Raw genomic sequence first — 15,534 nt, 5'->3', positions numbered from 1 at the left:
ATGTCCTTCAACAAGTCCATAGATCTCATCAAGCATCTCGTTAATTCATAATATGTGAGGCATCATCTCTATCTGTTAGGCCAAAATCTTATCATTGATCCTCAACATGTAAGCCATCAACCTTCTTGCTTGATGCCGGGACATAACCTATTATTCAAACTCATAGCAATGGTTAGATTCAAAATATGTTGTCATTAATCACCAAAACTTCACATAACACAAGGTTAGGGGACTAGATCTTTCAATATTCGTATTCATATCAGGAGAGTTATCCGTATTTGTATTGGAATTATCAGCTCTGAATTGTATATTTGTTTCTTTCCGAACCAGATAAAACATATTGCTCAGTTTTCATTCCCTAAGATAGAAAATATGTTATGGATGATAGGAAACCTTCTATCTATAAGAGGGGTAAATTCCATTACTCTTGGCTTTGTTGCCCCCCACTAGTTCCAGCCAAGATCAGCATCTTCTTTTCATCCATAATGATTGGTATCATACATGCTTTCTGAAAATTAATTTATAGATCTGTGGACTGTGCATAGGTTTGCAGCAAAGCTTTGAGGCAGAAAAATCTCTTTTCTTTTTCTAGACAATGGATTATAAACCCGGCCTCTACATATTAACTGGATGTACACGAGCGTGCTTTCGCCCACGAGTCCTCTTGCTCTGACGAGGCGCCCGTGTGCTCTAGACGATACAAGTGGCACAACAGAAGCACGAATTTGTCCAACGTGGCACTGTACCGTCGACATGGAGTGGGTGAAACACTCGCCATGTCATCACACTGTGAATGACGAGTAAGGGTATCACCAATATATCTTTGCCAACCGGTAGATAGGGTGGGATCCAATAAAAGTAGGCAACTATTGTTAAAAGTTCCACAATGTCTAACTAACTATAAGATGGGTCCTATGATAATATAAAGTTTTGCATTATCCAATAGCATGAAGAGAGAGGAGTGAGGATCAATACATAGAAAAAAGTCAATGTTTTTTCATCTTACTACCAGTTTAGTGCTATTGCTTGGTGCGAATTAATTATTTACTGGTTCAGCAATGCTTAGAGCATCCATAATTTGGGTTTTAGAGGGGACATAAGACGAGAGAGAGAGACAGAGAGAGGGGGAGAGCATGCTAGTACCGGTCCTATCCATTGTACCCCATCCGTCCCAAAAAAAGTCCAATCCTACCTATGAACCTGGACAAATGTGTGTCCAGGTTCGTAGCTAGGAATTCGTTTTTTTTTTTGGGACGAAGTAGTAGGTACTATTCACATAATGTTTGACTATTCGTTTTATTCAAAATTTAGTGTAAATATGTAAAAGTGTAACTTTATTCGATGATAAAAATAAGTAGAATAAATGACATTTATATAATTTTTTAATAAGACGAATAGTCAAATATCACGTCAAAAGTTAACGTAGTCATATATTAAAAAAACGTATGATGGATAGCAACCGATCTTTAGGGGAGAGAGAAAAGAGTAGCAGAAAAGAGAGGAACATGCCATTTGTTTCTCTAATTAGATAATACACAAGATATCTATATATTGCACTCCCTTTTATAGTGTGCTCTTGAGGTGTCTAGGCATAGGCTTTACAAAGATAGAGTCTGACATGAGCTCTTAGTTCAAACATAGACTATCCTCCTACAATAGTTAAGACAACAATATGTCTTAACTATTAATTCACCTAATATATTTAGTTAATTTTCTTTCCATTTCTCCACTCCATGCAACAAAATTTCTTTTAAAAAAAGGTAACAGTCGACTCGTGTTTTGAGAGAGGTTTTTGACGCACGCAAAACGAAAAATCCCATTAGCACATGATTAATAAGTATTAATAAATATAAACAAAAAAATGGATTTATTTGAATTTTTAAATAACTTCTACAAAGAAAACTTTTGCAAAAAAAAAAGCATCATTTAACAGTTTGAAAAGCGTGCTAACAGAAAACGATGAAGTTGAAGTTGAAGTTTGAAAAATAGAATGTAGCCTAAGGTGGTGTTTGAATCTTCTGAAGATAAAGTTGAAGATAAAGATTAAGTGTTTCACGCAAAACGAGGTGGTAATTACGTGTGATTAATTGAGTTTTAATTAATACAAACTTGAAAGATGGATTAATATGATATTTTAGAACAACTTTCATATAGAAAGTTTTTACATAAAACGCACATCCACTTTTTTTTTCATGTTACCAAATTTATTTACGCACTAACGGAGAAAATCCGTAAATAAGCCTCGTTGTACATGACTTAAATAGATACTCCTTTTACTCGTCAGGGTTAAACTATTACTGTTTGGAGTACATTATGGATGCCTCATCATGGGAACAGCGTGAATATTGAAGGAGGTCTAATTACTACCCCTTCATCCTTTAAAAAAAAAATCCAATCCTAACTATGGACACACATGTTTATAGCTAGCGTATGTCTTTTTTTTTTTTACAGAGTTGTACTCATCTGAGTTTAGCAGGTAATTGCTACATCCACTCAACAGCTCCACACCAAAAGTGCGCATCAAAACCCCAACGCCCTGAACCCTCCCAATCATCCTCGTCGTCGCCATGGCGGACGCCGACGTCCGCAGCGAGGCGCTTCTCCCGGCGCGACCGACGCCGCAGCGGCGGAGGCAGAAGTGGGCGGTGGAGTTCGCGCGCTTCTTCAGGACGCCGCGGCGGGATCCGTCCAAGCCGCCGCCGCCCGGCCTCCGCCTCGTCGCCCGCGGCAAGCTCCGCCACCACGGCACCTGGCTCCCGGCCGCCTCCCCCGCCGCGCTGTCCATTTCCTGCCCCAGCCAGTCCTTCGCGGTCCCCGTCCTCACCGTCTCCATCGGCGACGTCGTCTTCGTCCGTACCGATCCCGCCCCGCTACCTCGTATTTACTCTCACGCTTGCTGTTGTGTGCTATGATTCATCCATCCACTTAGGCACTTAGCCGTTTAGGTTTGTGAGCCTGCTTATCGAGGCATATGGGGAAATGCATCTGCGAATTGTGGGTTATGTTTTGAATGCGGCAATGGTATGTTTTCTCTGGCCTCCAAGAACCTCGTGAGGACGTTGGTTTTGGACGGTGCGTAGCATCTATTTGGTTCTTAGGTTTGGCCTTCCAACGATCGTTGTTTCTCAAAGCAACAAAGCATGTGGTTGTTTCTATGAGGTCGTGTGATTTGATGCTGTGTCAGTAGTGTTCTTAATCTTTGATGCGTTAGTTCAGTGACATTTGCTTGGTTGAACTGGTTATTTTTGGTGGAGTGGCTTAATTAGCGTGTATTGTGTTCTATTTTGGGTGTCGGAGCCGGAAATCCTAAAATTTATTTGATATGAGGGAGCTGGTTTAACATAGGAGGTATCAAATCATGTGGGGAGGGAGGCCATGCCCTGCTTGCTTCCCCCCTCCCTCCGCCACTTGTTTTGGGGATCCATGAATGCTTTCATGAAACAATCAGTGCGACAAATTGCATGTTATCATATTATTTTGGTCTACGCACGCTATGTGTATTTTTCTTCACAAATGAAGTAATGGATGCTTTTGGCATGTGTCACGTGGCAAATGTTAGCCGTGCAAGATTTAGATCTGCGGGAGGTAGTGATTTGTGCTCATATGGTTTCCTTAATTATTACTGCATATCTTGGTTTTTCCTTGGCATTCAAGCTCCAACTAATGTAGTTTGGACTATTCCAAGCTCCTGCCCTTGGTTTTGAAACATAAAACTTTGGATCATTCTACTCTGTTTAACTAGTTTTGTAACTTCATTGTGATTATATCTGGTGTTGATCAGATTTGAAATTTCATTCTTTTTATAATCTTGAGGAATTAGTCTTGGAAATCGAATCCAATACTTCCTATCTAAACAGGCCCTAGATCGTGTATTCTGTGAATTATCTATCTCTAGTTATTAAGAAGTATGAAATATACTTCAGGGAAGGCATATGCTACTTAGTCTTTGGGCAATTCAAAGTGGATACTTATTTCTTTGTGTGCCCTTAATGTATTATTACAGGAATCAACAATGCGATTTCCTTTCACTAGAAGATACAAAATGGACTGTGCTGGTTCATTCTTTTTTATTTGATTTTAATTTCTTTTTACTACCATGAAAACTGAAAGCAAATGATTGTAATTGTACTGATTGTTTTGTAATTTGGATGGGACGTTTAGATTAGGCCTTGGCATTTCTACACTCTTCCATTGTTCATCTAAATGTGTATTCATTACAAGCTGTACACGATTAATACACTGTGTTATGTTGAGAAGTTGCAGAATTATAGGATACTTCCTGTCAAAAACAAGAAAACAGATTGGTAGAGTGATCCATTTTAATGTATGGTCAAACCAAGTATTTGGGAAAGGTTATCCACCTAAACGACTCCTGGGCAGTAAATTGGTTTATCTTGCCACAACTATCCTTGCAAACCTTATGACATTGCAGAATGACTTTTGCACACTTTTTGTTGTTTCTCTATATACTCCCTTTTCATAACCTGGCATTATTTTTCTTGCTTGTGGCACAGGAGGAGCATTTTGTGTCCATTCTCAATTTTTCGTGGCCTCAGGTTACATGTGTGACACAATGCCCAATAAGTGGGAGCAGAGTGGTGTTTGTGAGCTTTTGTGATAAGTCCAAACAGGCAAGTTTTCTTGAACCATCAAATATTTACTGCATTTATTATAACCTGTACAACCTTTATAATCACATTTTTAATGGCCAAAATATTTATGCACTTTATTTCTCTACAGATCCAGAAGTTTGCTTTACGTTTCCCACATCTCAGTGATGCAGAATCATTTTTAAATTGTGTTAAGGTGCAATTTCCTATATCTGTCATCCAACAATGTGTACCTCTTCATAGTTATGTTGTATGAATATTCCATGGACCTCTCTTGCCTATTCTCTTAACTCATCATTCCTAATAGTGTTTTGCTCAAGTGTTTACCACCAGTCCACCACCACTCGCTACCCATTTTTAAACTATATACTTCCATCTTGTAACCTGTAATCTTCATCAATGTTGATTGTAATTTTCTGTTCAATGTGTGCACATGACTACTGGATATTATAGTGGTTAGATAAAACCATTTGTGATGCTTCTGAGTTTTGACATTCCAGTTCTCTTCAAGATTCTCTTAAATTTGTTAGCTCCCTAGACCCTAGTTTACTGATATGAAATCACAGTGGTGAAAGTTACTATTCATACAATTGAAATTTCAGTACTGCTAGCTATAGAATTCATGATACTACAGTAATGGTATTTTCTGTTATTCTATTTACTAATTTTGAGATTTTCTTGACTTATGCTCTGTTTAATGTTAATGAAGCACTAAATGCATTTCTATATGGTTTGTTTACAAAGGAATGCTCAACTGAAACCATGGATATCAGACCATCTGGACGTGACTATCTTTGTGAAGATTCATCAGCATCTGAATATATTGCTTCTAGTGGAATTCACCAAAGGTAAATAGTGGAACTGTATCAAGTTTTAGTTGTGGAATATATTTCTGTTATGAGTATTAAGTAACACCCGACTCTTCAAGCTTTGAGGAGCCAGATCAGCCTGTCCACAGAACAGAGACACCAGCATTAGGCTACCATGCAGAACCAGATGAGCCTATCCACAGAACAGAGGCACCAGCATTAAGCCAGCGTGAGACACCATCATTACGCCACCATGAGGCACCAGAAGAGCCTCTTCTTCAACCTCTCCTTGCTACCAACATTGATACCGTCTTCTCTGGTTTCCCCCCCAGTTTCACTGATATGCTGACACAATTTTCATGTAAAACTGAGAAAGGTTAGCAACTTTCTGTTTGGTGACATTCATTGCAATTGCAGTATTTTTTGTTTATTTCTACTTGTTCATTTGTGGCAACATTTTTTACACATATTAAACCAGATGCTGAGGAACCATATCCAGTAACTGCAACGGACCATGCACCACAAGAGGTATTTGTGACTATATTTATGAATATCCTGCAAAATGTTATTATTGGAAGAAATGATGTTTATATTGGTAAATTTTGCAGGTGTCTATGTTAGATACTTCCCATAATGGTACACACAGTCTCAATCTCATTTCCCACTTATTTATCTGGAAAAGTCTGTCCTCTTTCCCTGACCAATCAGTATTTTGTGCAGTTGCAATTTCCACAACTTCTGCTAACGAAATTGATGTTAATAGAGAAACAAGTGATATTATGACAAGGATAAAGGTATCTATCCAATCGATAATTGTCTGGCTTGACTGTTTTGTTTTCTTGTAAATTTGGTAAGCAAATCTATATTTTCTAATATATATTATTGTTCCGCCGCAGACATATATATCTGATGGCGCCTTCCATGGTATGCTTTATATTCCTCGGTTTTCTCAACACTTCCTTTTGCTACATTACTCTGGAAACTCACTAATCTGCCTTTCACATGCTTCTATAGCGCTTTTGCTAGTCTTAGATACATTTGTCAGGCTCTTCTATTCCTTCATAACTCGTGAAACTAATTCATTTTTCTCAGCATTCCATTTTGCTAAATGCTAATTTAGAAACTTTCTAATCGAATTCCACACACTTCTACTGATCTGGTCTTTTTGCTTTTCTTAGATATGTTGTTCAAGCTCGAGAGAGTTATTGATGAACTGGGTGGCGACTTGTCACTGTAGATAGTAACATCCTCTGTGGTGGGAAGGCCTTTATTTGCCTATGATCTTATATGCATTGAAGTCGTAGTTCACTTACTATCCCTTGCAGCTTTTGCTCCTACAGAATTTTGTCCAGTAAAGCTTCCATCAAGATGAGAAGTTTATCTTGTCTCTAACATATTGCGTAGTACATCTGAGGACTATCTTGTGTGAAACTTTAGAGTTCGCGTAGTACTTGTTAATCAGCGTTTCCAACCTCTGTTTAGAACAGGTCCTCTGTTTTATATACATGTTATCTGAATTGTTGAGAGCATGCTACCCCATATCCAGATGTGTTATTTTCATGTGTTTCTGTTGTTTTTGCCGCTGTGCGTGTGGGTTGTCCTAGATTGTACACACAATATGCGATGGATTGCGGATCTTGTGCGTATTCCTCTGTTCTTCCTCGCCGTCAGATCTTGCATCATAGCCTGATGCTGATGCATCAGTTAGCATAGCTGCATTGTGACTGCTTGGTCACCATGCCTCTCGTCAAGATTTTTCAGCTAATTGCAACTTGTTGTCAAGCTTTTCTTCAACTAGAAAGGTAGCCTGCGTACATGCGTGGGCACCTTCTTATATAATATGAGTGAAATTTTATTATGGATATTTATGTGCGGGGTTTTTATTGAAATATTTTTATTATATTCTAAACTAAAGTTAAACTTATTTTGTGTTCTTCGAACGCTGGCATTTTTTTATAATTACTCTTGCAACATGTAAATTCTAAAATAAAATTACTTGAGATCATGCAATTTTGAATTAGTAAGAAATTATTGTGTCGAAACAATGGAGGTGGTTCCTTATCTGGAAAAAAATGGAGCTTGTTGCTATTAGAAAATTTAGAGTATTTTAACTCGCCAGAAGGATATCTTACAACCAAAAAAAATCCAATAATATCATTTTTTTTGTTTGATTGTATTTAAAATTTTATACTTTTCATTCTAACAGTCCTCATAAATATATTTGAACTTTTCTATTAAGAATGGGTTTTAAATCCAACAAAAAAGTATCAAGGTCAATTTGTATAGGCACGTAGCCCTTATATGCATGTTAAGAGAAATTAATTAATTTGGTAGAAAGTCGTTAGATGCCTGACGTGATATAAGTAATAGATGGAGGTCCATTTATGTTTTTTTTGCCCATAAAGATAATTTTAATTTTAATTGTTTAGGAGATAAAAAACAGAGAGAAAAGAATGGTGCGTGCTGTACACGGGCTGTACACTAGCAAGAGTGAAGGAGGTTTGGGATATTTTTCTAAATGATTAATCTAACAACCTAAAATAATGTGTCAGATGTTTATATCGAAACCGATGGTTGGATGTTTTGTTTTCTTATCAGAATTCTTAGGATTTTCTCTGATTTAAGAGAATGATGTAACATCTTAAGAGCGTTTATAAGATGTGTAGTGGATTTTCAACACCGGATGCCGCAAAGGAGGAGGGAAAGGGGTTTGGGTGTTCTTCTTTGAAAAAAAATAGATCTAATATCCTAAAATAATGAGTCGATCGATTGAAAATAATGTGTCCATCAATTTATGTCAAATCCGATGGTTGGATGTTGTTTCCCAAAATTTCTATGATTTTTCTATAATTTAAGAATGTTATATAGCAGCTAAGAGTTTTTTCTTATTAAGATTCTCTAGTATTTTCTTTAATTTAATAGCACCACATAGAAGCTTAAAAGCATTTGTAGGATGTTTAGAATGACAGAGCGAGAGTTGATAGACCTAGCGAGTAGAGATCTATTTTGTGGTATTTCAATGTAAAAATAATATTTATTTTAATTTCTCATGAAGATAGCTCGTTGGTACGTACGTGATGGGGAGGTTTTAGATGTGTGTGTTTTTTTTAAAAAAAAAAGATCTAACTTTCGAAAATAAAATAATAGATCCACCGATTTAAATAAAAATCGACGATCGGATTAGAGTGTCACTTGGCGGTCTGAGAGCGTCAGTAAGGTGTTACTTGGAGGCTTAGAAGTATTTATATGATGTTTAATGGATTTTTAGTATATAATAATCTTTTTCTAAAATTTTTAAGATTTTATTTAATTTAAGAATGTCATATAGTAACTTAGATGTGTTTATAAAATGTTTAATAAATTTTAACACCGCATGGGAGTGGGGAGGGAGGGAGAGAGGTTTGGGATTTTTTTATTAAAAAAATATAACAACCTAAATGCATCAATTTAAGTATAAACTGATGGTCGGTTGCTTTGTATTTTTCTTAAAAAAAAGTTCTAGTAATTTCTCTAATTTAATAGCACCACGCAGCGATTTAGAAGCATTCATAGGATTTTTAAAGTGACAGAGGGAGAGCTGCTAGGCCTAGTTGTTGATCTATTTGTGATTTTTTTTTTTGCCTGTAAAAGTAATTTTGATTTTAGTCTTCTTAAAATAGAAAATAAGGAAGGAACAGATGGGATGTACGTGTAGTATATACGTACGTTCATTAGTATGTACGTTGGTTCGGATGTTGGCTTCGGGTGTTTTTTTCTTTTTACAAAATAGATATAACCATTCAAAATAATGGGTCCATCAATTTAAGTAAAAATAAATGTAAAAAATAGATGGTTAGATTTTTCTTATTTATTAGGTGCCACTTGGCGACTTGTGAGTATTTATAGGGTGCCACTTGGCGGTTTGGGAGCGTTTATAGGAAGTTTAATAGACTTTTAGTATATACTACCTCCGTTTTTTAATAGATGATGCCTTTGACTTTTTCTTACATATTTGACCATTCGTCTTATTTAAAAAATTTACGTAATTATAATTTATTTTGTTATGAGTTGTTTTATCACTCGTAGTACTTTAAGTGTGATTTATATCTTATAGATTTGCATAAAATTTTTAAATAAGACGAATGGTCAAACATGTGAGAAAAAGTCAACGGTGTCATCTATTAAAAAACGGAGGGAGTAATAGATAGATAGATATTTGCGATGATTTTTCTGGTACGTTTGGCTGTCACATGACCTAGGAGAATACTAGGAATTAAAGCATAGGCAGCCAGCGAAGATTTGCAAAACTAAAACGTAAATACAGCTTCACGCTATGTTTTGTTGCAACCTGCGACACGTGAAGTGAAAAGAAAAAAAAAACCACCAGTTCTTCTTAGGTAAAGAGAGAAATATAACCCATACTACAAACATTGATACACCATTATAGCTATGAAACCAACGATATGAATGAATGTAGATATCTTACAAGCAGAGAGTTAGGCAATTTAACATGTTTTTTTTTAAGAAAAGAAATTTAACATATAGTTGCAGCAGAGTGTAGTAGTAACCGTAGGAGCAAAAGCTCCTCTCTCAAAAAAAAAAAAAAAGAAGAAAGAAAAAGAAAAACCATAGGAGCGAGCCTATGGGAGGGAAGTGGAGTAGTACTTGTTTTTCTTAATTAATTTCATTCACCTCTGTCAGAAGAAGCCGTGGAAGCCAGGGATGAAATTGCCCAAGCCCAAGCGAGGCTTCTTGCGCTTTGGCCGCAACGCCGGCATGGACTGCCGCGTCGACGTGGGCTTGGACTGCTTGGACGGCTTGTTGACCAGCCGGCATTGCTTCCTTATCTGGCCCTTGCCCTCGCCGACGAGCACGTCGACGGCGCCGAGCTTCTGCATCGCGGCGGCGAACTTCTCCTGCCACACGGCGTTGTCTCCGGCGAAGAGATCGACGGTGGTCTTAGTCTCGGGGTCCTTGATGAGCGCGTCGTCGGAGGTCATGAGGCCGCGGCTGGCCAGCAGCTCGGAGTAGTAGACGTTGTCGAGCTTCTCCGACGTGCGGCCGTCGAAGCTGACCTTGGGCGACTGCTCCGGGTCGTCGCCGTCCTTCCGCGGCGGGCACACCTTCCGGAGCTTCTCGGCGAACGCCGGCTCCAGTGCCGGGTCGATGTCGGCGCCCTGGGAGAAGCCGTAGATGCGGTTGGAGAACATGAAGCAGTGGGCGCCGCCGATGGAGTGCGCACCGGAGAGCACGACGAGGTCCTCCTGCGACAGGCCGCGCTTGACGAAGAGCTCCGACATCCGCGGGACTTGGTGGCTGGGCGTCGGCATGTTCCCCGGCAGGTCGTCCATGTTGGAGCGCAGGCCGTCCATCCGCCCCGCCGCCACGTCGTAGAAGGGGATCCCCGCGGCCACGGCGGCGTCGCGCGCCGCGAACGCGAGGATGTCCGCGCACGACACGGTGCGCGGGCACATGGACTCCACGGTGGACTTGGCCACGTCCAGCGTCCTCAGCCCGTGGAGGGTGAAGCCGTTCGCCGACGATTCCTTCTCCGGGACGTCGCCGGACGGCGTCTCGTCGAGGAGGATGGACGCGTCGCATCCCTATATATCCATCCATCAACGATCGATCGATTCTTCAACGTAATACCAATATTAAGGTGATCGATCACACGTACGTACGGACAACACACATGTGTACTGTTAGTGTTATACCGTGACGAAGCAGTCGTGGAAGAAGATGCGGATGATGCCGGCGGCGATGGTGCGGTCCAAGCCGATCTCCGAGGTGACGACGTCACGGACGGCCTCCTCCGCCGACGGGCACGTCTGGTTGTAGAACCCAACCTGGAGGCCTTCGACGATCACCGCGTCGACGGAGCACAGCAGCGCCGCCGCCACTGCGGCCAGGAACGGCCACGCAGCTGTTGAGAGCCTCGCCATTGATCGATCACCACCGGAGTCCGACCGGCGCGTACCGTACCCATGCATGCTCGATATCAACTTAAATTAAATGCGCGCGGTAGCTAGCTGCCTAGCTATGCGGGCAAGTCGTTGGCGAGACGAAATGTAGCCTCACATTCTTTAGCCGCTTCACTTGCACTGCATGCGGGGGTCCGCCAACATTAGGCAATGCAATGCCAGCCCGCCCACTTTCCAAGGAGAAACTAGATTTTTGATTGATGTCTAACATTATCATAACTAAGCTTAGATAAGTTATGACATGATAGGTGATAGCATAACTGTGGCTCAGAAATAATTGGCCACACGTGTAATATGGTTAGCTACAAATTTAAGAATGTGACATATGGATCCTAATAAGAGTATAAAAGTGTGGCATGTGATGATATAGGTGCGACAACAAAATAAACACATGTGGCATAACTAAAGTGTGACATGGCAAAGTGAGATAACCAACATAAACACCTCTTTAATGTCTCACATGCCTTTCCTTATAGGTTCTGAAGGTAGCCATGGGTGGTAGTATTAGATAAACAAAGGTACAGGATATGAATGCAACTCTCCATGGATGATAGTATTCAATGCAATGATAGGATTATTAATGTACTCGCATGTATAATCACATTGCAAAAGCTATAGTAGCTTTTAGGCTTAAATATGTGCAATAAGTATGATAAAGGTATGCTTTAATTTGCCTGCCTGCCTGGCTGTTGCTGCCACAGCTCATAAACGTCTCCAAGTTCTCCTTGGAACCCCGTTGGCACATTTGAGCTAGGGCTGCTCAAACTGAGCCCGGCCCAACTCAATGGTGTACTGGGTCAGGGTCGGGACTACATTTTGAAGCACGAAAGCCCAAAAAGCCACCAAAAGAGAATGCTCAGGTCAGCTCAGGCTTGTATTTTTGTCTCAGAGCTATTTTTTGCCTAGCCCCGTTAATTTGATCAGGCCTAATTTGAGCCTACCCAAAACCAAGCTAGCAAGATATACGATTGAAGACTACGAGCAATAGCTCAATTATTAGTTAGACTGCTCACCCAAATTTAAATATTATGGTTCGCATGGATGCTCAAATTTTCCTAGGTTTAACCACATGAGGCAATACATGTAGATGTGGGTGTGTTAAATGATAAGCATGTACGGATGTACCCCACACATCCTTATATGTGAGCCTATGCCTCTAATCTCTTTAGATGTGTGCTAGCTAGGACACATCTACATGCGTGTGTATATACGTGAGTGTGGTATGTGTGCGCATGTATATGCATTCGACTTGTGTATTCATAAAATCGAAAGCAGTGAAGAGTCGATCTATGTAGTGTAAAGCAATGAAGCAAATACGTACACGCCTAGAGGATGAAATTGACTAGTTTTTTTTTTCTACTTTCATGGTGAATCCGAAATTGGCTCCGTAATTTACGGATGCCAGGGTTTTGGCGGCGCCCAGGCGACTGGGGCGTGGCGGCCATCTTCTCCTTTGGGAGGGTTCTTTGGATGGAGTTCGTCTCTGTTCCACCAACAAAGTTTGGTTCTGTGATGTTTGATTCTGCTGTTCGCATCTCTGGAGATCATGGAAATATCTCTGGTGGTCTTCAGCAGTTTGGGAATCCTCTCTCATCTGGTGGGGAGAGACCTGTCCCACTATGGAAGCGGTCCACGTTCTTAGGTATTTCTCTGTTGGCTATCAAGTTCTGGGATGTTCATGAGACAATCGGTTCCAGCAGGTTTGATCATCTACGTAACTTCGTCTCAGTTTTGTCCTTTGGAAAGACGTATGTGTATGAATCCGATCTGGACTCTGTCTCCTCCTCCTATAAAAACACACCTGTGGTTTCCACAACGATACATCCTTTGCAAACTCTGGAGATTCTCATGTTAGGTTTTGATCTAGGTTTTAGGTAGTGTTCTCTCAATATCCATCTCATGGCGAAATCTCTCAGTGGGGGCGACAAAGGGACCATCAATGCGATGGTTACCTGCCCGAAGCTGAAGGATGATGCCGTATTGGATCTGGGGATCAAAGAGGTAGAGGATTCCAGGGCTCTGGTGAAAGCTGGGCAGGATCTGGTGGCGGCACCCCCGGCAGATGATCAAGCGGTGGACGTGGCAGTGCAATCTAGTTCAGGCATCAACTTGGGTCCTGAAGCACATATGGAGGGTGCAGTTTTGGAGGAAGAAGAAGATGCAATTGAAGTGGAACTTGACGAGGAGGAAGTCAAGCGTGCAGGAAATGGACTGTCCTAGCGAGATTCTATTCGCTCAAATTCCCCAACCAGGTGGCCTTATTTGAGGACATGGGTAGAGCTTGGCGACTCAGAGCGGAGATGAGTTACAAATCTCTAAAGGACAATCTTTTCATCGTCACCTTTAATGCTGAGGGAGACCATAAGTTTGTTCTGCAAGGCGGCCCGTGGATTCACAGAGGAGATGCTCTGATTGTAGCAGATTTCAATGGCCTTTTGAGTCCATCGATGGTCCCCTTGGAGTCAGTGCCAATTTGGGTAAGGATATATGATCTGCCCTTAGTAATGATGAACAAAGCTAGAGGTGAGCTGTATGGGAGTAAACTCGGCAAGGTCAGGGAAGTGGATGTGCAGCAAGATGGCAGCAACAAGCATGATGTCTTCCGCATTCGTGTTGATCTCCCGGTTAATCGTCCCCTGAAAAGACAGATTGCAATCAAAATCAAGATCAAAGGTGCTGAGGAAATCAGAAGGTTCAATCTTCGTTATGAGAGGGTGCCGCACTTCTGCTTCTTTTGTGGTTTCATTGGTCACTCAGATAAAGAGTGCGAGAAAAGATTAGCCAATGAGGCTGAACCACTCATGTGCTCTGCTGATCTACGCTGCTCTCCTCTTAAAGCTTTCGAAAAGAAAATCAGCAAGGTTAAGGCAAATAAGAGTGCCGGGGTTCAGAGGAAGCTTGTGTTCAGAGGCGCAGGTAGTGCTAGCTCTTCTTCAGCGGGGAATAAACAGGGAGACCGCTTCTACACTGACCCACCAACCAGAATCGATGCCTACGATGGTTTTGATTCGAGAGAAGAGGAAGGGGATGAGTTAGTTGACGCTCAACTTGCTAAAAAGGTTGGCTCGCTGCATATGTCTGACAGTACTTTGTCCCGTAAGAACCAAACAAATAAGTTTTCAGCTGGGGATGAGTCAGCATCACTTCCATCATTCGAGATGATCCCGGCCATTAGGAACCTGGGCACTCAACAGGAGTCTACTGAGGACGTGTCCAATGAGGCTACTATCAGCCCAATCAAGAGGAAAGGGTCTGATAATGCTCAACTGAAGATAATGGGCAAAGTGCAACAGGCTCTGTTGGAGTTTGATCAGAGTGAATCTCAGGGAGGATCGGGGCAGGGGAAGACAGGGGTTCCTGCTTGAGCCTCGAAGCGTTTCAAAAAGGATGAGAAGGCTGAGAACACAGCGGTGGATATGGAAGCAACCAGTCCCCGGGCTACTGGTAAACTGGCGAGACCTATGGCTAGGTCTCGCCAGGAGCAATGAATTGTTTAGCCTGGAACTGTCGTGGTATGGGCAACACCGCGACAGTTCGTGATATGTGCTCGTGTGCGTAGAAGATTGGGTTTTAAAGGTTTTGTGGGTATCAGTAGTGATGGGATGAGTGGTGGTTTAGCGTTGTTTTGGCATGAATCTGTTTCCGTCGATGTCAGAGTTTTGAAAGAATTTCATTGATGTGTATGTGCGCTTGTCTCCGGATGATCCCTTGTGGCATGTTACTTTTGTGTATGGTGAACCTCGGGTTGAAAATCCCCATCAGATATGGACTGCGCTTAGAAATATCAGCCAAACCTCAAACCTTCCATGGCTGGTTATGGGAGATTTTAATGAGACTATGTGGCAATTCGAGCACTTTTCAAGAACCCAGAGGAATGAGTCTCAAATGCAAGCCTTTCGGGATGTTCTTCAGGATTGTGAGTTGCACGACCTTGGTTTTCAAGGTGTGCCTCATACTTATGACAATAGGAGAGATGGATGGAACAATGTAAAAGTTAGATTGGATCGTGCTGTTGCCAATAATGGTTGGAGAGACATCTTTCCCTCCGCTCAAATTGTCCATCTTGTCTCACCTTGTTCTGACCATTGCTCTGTGCTTCTCAAGCTTGTTTCAGTGGAAAACAACCAGCCTAGACAGAAATGTCTGCACTACGAG

The 15,534-nt window shown here is 41.3% G+C and overlaps 2 protein-coding genes across 2 annotated transcripts; one reads left to right on the top strand and one right to left on the bottom strand.

Moving 5' to 3' along the window:
* Nucleotides 1-2,567: 2,567 nt before the first annotated feature.
* LOC127777435 (protein POOR HOMOLOGOUS SYNAPSIS 1-like) lies at nucleotides 2,568-6,982 on the top strand. Its single transcript, XM_052304028.1, has 10 exons — nucleotides 2,568-2,849; nucleotides 4,515-4,631; nucleotides 4,741-4,806; nucleotides 5,355-5,458; nucleotides 5,539-5,795; nucleotides 5,898-5,947; nucleotides 6,028-6,055; nucleotides 6,140-6,213; nucleotides 6,316-6,343; nucleotides 6,598-6,982. The coding sequence occupies exons 1-10, from the start codon at nucleotides 2,568-2,570 to the stop codon at nucleotides 6,654-6,656; spliced, it is 1,065 nt and encodes a 354-aa protein (XP_052159988.1). The 3' UTR covers nucleotides 6,657-6,982.
* A 2,811-nt stretch (nucleotides 6,983-9,793) lies between these two features.
* Nucleotides 9,794-11,394, bottom strand: LOC127777628 (peroxidase 5-like). The gene is made up of 2 exons (XM_052304229.1): nucleotides 11,113-11,394; nucleotides 9,794-11,001 (listed from the first exon to the last, which is right to left on the bottom strand). Exons 1-2 carry the CDS (start codon nucleotides 11,386-11,388, stop codon nucleotides 10,096-10,098), a joined length of 1,182 nt encoding a protein of 393 aa, XP_052160189.1. The 5' UTR covers nucleotides 11,389-11,394; the 3' UTR covers nucleotides 9,794-10,095.
* Nucleotides 11,395-15,534: the final 4,140 nt, after the last annotated feature.

Source organism: Oryza glaberrima, chromosome 6 (assembly GCF_000147395.1).
Source record: "Oryza glaberrima chromosome 6, OglaRS2, whole genome shotgun sequence".
Classification (NCBI taxonomy): domain Eukaryota; kingdom Viridiplantae; phylum Streptophyta; class Magnoliopsida; order Poales; family Poaceae; genus Oryza; species Oryza glaberrima.
The sequence above is the reverse complement of the archived record's forward strand: the minus strand, read 5'-3'. Positions and strand labels throughout refer to the sequence as shown.